Raw genomic sequence first — 4,980 nt, 5'->3', positions numbered from 1 at the left:
TTCCACGAGTATGTATTTGGGCGGAATTTCGAAATCGTGACTGACCACAGACCGCTACTAGGAATATTGGCTGGCGACCGCCCCACGCCTGTGGCACTTTCGCCGCGATTGACCCGATGGACTATATTCTTAGCCGCTTATTCGTACAAGCTGCAACATCGACCAGGAAAAGAAGTGGGGCATGCAGACGCATTAAGCCGATGCCCCTTACCTGGGGCGACCGAAGACCCCACTCCAGGGACACCCATCCTACTTATTGACTCCTTGGACTCTGGCCCAGTCACATCTAAGGAAGTGGCTCGGGCATCATACCGGGACATTGTGTTAAGGACTGTACTCGGTTGGGTACAGAGAGGGTGGCCGCGCCGGGCGAAAGGTTCAAAGAATTTGTCAAAACGAGATGAGCTCTCGGCTCAAGGGGTGTCTGTTATGGGGTGATCGTGTAATAATTCCTGAAAAGTTAAGGGGAAAGGTATTGGACCTCCTCCACGAGGGTCACCCAGGGATCGTAAGGATGAAGGGGTTAGCCAGAAGCTATGTATGGTGGCCACTTATGGACACAGAGATTGCTGAAAGGGTAGGGAAATGTCAGGCTTGCCAAGAATCCAGACCTCTACCCCCATCGGCCCCAGTCAGAGAATGGGAAAAGCCCCAAGGGCCCTGGTCAAGAATCCACATTGATTTTGCTGGCCCTTTTCACGGCCAAACATTCCTAATAGTTGTGGATGCATTTTCAAAATGGTTGGAGGTCATACTCATGAAATCCACTACGGCCGAAGCAGTAATCGCAACCCTGCGCCACCTATTCGCAACTCACGGATTGCCGGACACTCTGGTGTCCGACAATGGGCCTCAATTCACGGCAGCCCAGTTTGAAGAATACCTGGCAGAGGAAGGCATCCGACATGCCCTCTCTGCGCCTTTCCACCCTGCGTCGAATGGCCTTGCAGAGCGTTCCGTCCGGAGCGCTAAGGAGGCATTGTCCAGGCTAAAGCCAGGTGACTGGCAAACAAAAATAGACTTTTTCCTAGCAATCCAGCACAGAACCCCAAGCACGGCCACCGGGAAAAGCCCAGCCGAATTGCTAATGGGACGGAAACTCCGGTGCCCACTGGACCGTTTGAATCCCCATTACACACCAGAGGGTTACAAAGGAAAACTAGAAAAGACCAGGGAAATGAGCATAGGCGACCAGGTGTGGGCCCGAAACTATGGGGACGGCCCTAGTTGGCTCACAGGACAAATAATTAAAGTAACTGGACCAAAATCATACGTGGTAGAACTATCCGACAACAGAGTGTGGAGGCGCCACATAGATCAGTTAAGGAAACGAATAACCGACCAAACTGAACCAAATGAAACATATCATGATCAATACCAATTTGATTCCACAGCCAACAATGACCCGGGGGAGGCGCAAGACTTAGCTGAGGTCCCTGAGTTCCAGCGACGCCATCAGGTTCCCGAGGGAAGCGGCAGGGAAATTGAAAAAAGTAATCCAAGGCCCGATGGCCAAGAAAAAGAGTCGGCCAACAATCCGGAGCCCGTTGGCCCAGAGGAAGAGCTGGGAGGAGAAAACAGCCCCTCCGACCAGCTCAAAACACCACCCAGAACTGAACCGCGCAGGTCAGAAAGGACTAGGAGACGCCCAGGTTATTTGCGTGACTACGTCGAAAAATAACATGTAAATATTTATGTAAATAGAGGTAAAGTGTTTTCTGGGAGGGGAGGAGTGTTATGTATTAATGCTGTACCTTTAAATATTTGAGCGGGAAATCAGCACGTTGCTGATTGGTCAAAACCTCCAACAGAACTATATAAAAGGAGAGGGTTTTCGCCCAGCCTGTTGCTGGGTTCACCCTATATTAAAGAGCTGTTGTCACTACCCTGGTCTCCAGCCTCGTTACTTCCCGAACTTAACACACTCTCTTCCAACACCCCCTTAACTCTCCTTTCCCATATAAACATATACATTAATATATGCCATTCATAACATTATTCATAAACTATTTGATACTTTTTAGTCCGATACTTGTTTTGAACATAATCAATCCAACTTCTCCACTCCAATACATATTTTTCTTGTGAATGTTCTTTCAAATACGCAGAAATTTTTGCCATTTCTGCTAAATTTGATACTTTAAGTGTCCATTCTTCAATCGTGGGTAAATCTTCTCTCTTCCAGTATTGTGCAACCAAAAGTCTCGCTGCTGTTATTAAATTTAAAATCAGCTTAGTCTCTATAACAGTACAGTCTGTAATTATACCCAGTAAGAACAACTGTGGAGTAAATTTTATCTTCTTTTTCAAAATATTCTGCATAATCCACCATATCTTAATCCAAAATGCTTTGATTTTTTTACAAGTCCACCATATATGAAAATAAGTAGCATCCTCACAATCACATCGCCAACATTTAGCTTGCATATTCGGATACATACACGCCAATTTTTTAGGGTCTAAATGCCATCTATAAAACATTTTATAAAAATTTTCTCTTAAACTTTGTGCTTGTGTAAATTTGCCCATCACAATTTTATATCAACTTTTCCCTCCAGCCCCAAGTTCTGCACGTAGAAAAAAAAAAAAAAAGATGCCTAGATTTCCTTTGGTTGTTCCAATCTGATGTTTAACATTTAATTTCTTCCTGCATGTTGTGTCTTAGCGTTATAATAGCAAAAAGATGGACCAAAGCAGCTTTCATGTTAATTCTTTTAAAAATCACATTTCTTTCTCTTTTACGTAGAAAAAGATGCATGGTGGACAATCTACTTCACAATGATCTTTGTGGCCCAGAACAGTGGTGAAATCCAATTTTTTTTACTACCGGTTCTGTGGGCGTGGCTTGGTGGGAGTGGTATGGCTTGGTGGGCGTGGCTTGGTGGCAGTGGCAGGCAGATACTGCAAAATCTCTATTCCCACCCCACTCCAGGGAAGGATACTGCAAAATCTCCATTCCCACCTCACTCCTGGGGGAAGGATATTGCAAAATCTCCATTCCCACCCCACTCCTGGGGGAAGGATATTGCAAAATCTCCATTCCCACCCCACTCTGGGGCCACCTAGAGGTGGCATTTGCAGTTCTCCGAACTACTCAAAATTTCCGTTATCGGTTCTCCAGAACCTGTCAGAACCTGCTGGATTTCACCCCTGGCCCAGATCCTTACATTGTTGCCCACCTTTTCCTTCTTGTCTTTACATTGAAAGAAGGTTCCTGGAAATCTCCCTTCCATTTGCAATTTAAAAGGCAGATTAGATTATGCAGAATACCTAGAAATAAAATTCAAAATAATTTTGATAGGTTAGGAAAAAAATTGTTAAAAATGTACTGAAATTCAGCAGAAATAAGTACAATGTTATTTACTTAGGAAATTGAAATCAAATACAATTGTCGATTGCAAGCTACCTGGCATAGTTATAGCATTGGTGGAAAAATACTGAATTATTAGGTGACTATGAAACTCAATCAGTGCAGTGTGATGCTAAATGTGCTGCTTTTAGGCTGCATTGACAGAAGTCTGGTTTGCAAATAAAAAGTAGACATACAAGTAAATAAGTGAATAGCAATAGCACTTAAACTTATATACCACTTCGCAGTGCTTTACAGCCCTCTCTAAGCGGTTTATAGAGTCAGCATATTGTTTCCAACAATCTGGGTCCTCATTTTACCCACCTTGGAAGGATGGAAGCCTAGTCAACCTTGAGCCAGTCAGGATCGAACTGCTGTCAGTGGGCAGAATTAGCCTGCAATACTGCATTCTAACCACTGTACCACCACGGCTCTTATATTTGTTAAGTATGCAGCTTACTTTAGTAAGTTTTACTGGTTTCCACGAGGATCACTTGCAGATAAATATGAATCAGGTTGTGGCTTCGGCATTGATTATAGCAAAGGTTTAACAAAAAAACTTAATGCAAGTAGAGGACACTCCACCGTGGCTTCAATACAGAAGACAGTTAAGCCTCACCATCCAGTGGTGCCATCATGGCATCCCATGGATCAACTAGGATTGTTGCTGTTTTTGAGCTTGGATGCCAAGACTGTTCCTTGTTGGTACAGAGGCAACAACGAATGACCTGAGCCAATTAGATAATAATTGCTCTAGCTCTACCATTTACCAATCAGGGAAGGTGCTTAGTAACTCCTAAGATAAAAGCCACAAAATGGACTGATGCTTGCAGTCATATAGATGGTGTACAGCCTGAAAGGGGAGGGGGGAACAGAGGAAAGAAGGAGAAGAATGCTGAAAAGCGCCAAGGATGCATGACAATGGAGATCAAATATAAAGAGCCTAATTGGTATAGCAGTGAGATCCAATGCCACAAATAGCCATTCATAATCATATGCAATTAACATATCAATAGTTCTTTTTTAGAATTACAGTCCATAAGCTAACTAAGCTTCATTGTAAAGAAGCTTGGCAAGACAGAGTTATTAATTAAAATCCTTTTGAAAATCTGGTGTTGCACTCATTCATATCCTTTTCGGCCTTTTTTTTTTCCATCCTGGACTCCAAAACTCAGGGCATGCTAAGCAGGAGGAAGGGGAGAATGGAGAAAAGAGGAGGTCATTTTAACCACAAATTTAAAAAAAAACCCATTAAAAATGGAACAAAGCATTTATTTATTTTATTTTCTCCAAAATGTTAAGGTCTGGTATAAGGCATTCAATATTGATCATATTAAATCCAGCCTGTCTTCAGACTGAACTAGTTATCTAAAGCAGGGGCCCCCAACTACGGTCTGTGGACCGGCACTAGGCCGCGGTATGTGAGAAACCGGGCCACACAAACCAGTGAAGCCCCATCTGTGGCAGAGGTGGGTTTCAGCAGGTCCTGACCAGTTCTGGAGAACCAGTAGCGGAAATTTTGAGTAGTTCAGAGAACCGGTAGTAAAAATTCTGACTGGCCCCGCCCCCAAGTCCCAGCTGATTGGGAGGAAATGGGGATTTTGCAGTATCCTTCCTCTGCCACACACCCC

General features: G+C 43.9%; 1 protein-coding gene across 1 annotated transcript; it reads left to right on the top strand.

Moving 5' to 3' along the window:
- Positions 1 to 432: 432 nt before the first annotated feature.
- LOC131200229 (uncharacterized protein K02A2.6-like) lies at positions 433 to 1,216 on the top strand (the record flags this gene model as incomplete). Its single annotated transcript, XM_058186773.1, has 1 exon — positions 433 to 1,216. A coding segment is annotated over exon 1 (702 nt), but the record flags the coding sequence as incomplete, so codon positions are not given.
- Positions 1,217 to 4,980: the final 3,764 nt, after the last annotated feature.

Source organism: Ahaetulla prasina, chromosome 5 (assembly GCF_028640845.1).
Source record: "Ahaetulla prasina isolate Xishuangbanna chromosome 5, ASM2864084v1, whole genome shotgun sequence".
In the NCBI taxonomy this organism is placed as follows: domain Eukaryota; kingdom Metazoa; phylum Chordata; class Lepidosauria; order Squamata; family Colubridae; genus Ahaetulla; species Ahaetulla prasina.
This window is presented reverse-complemented; position numbering and strand designations above follow the sequence as displayed.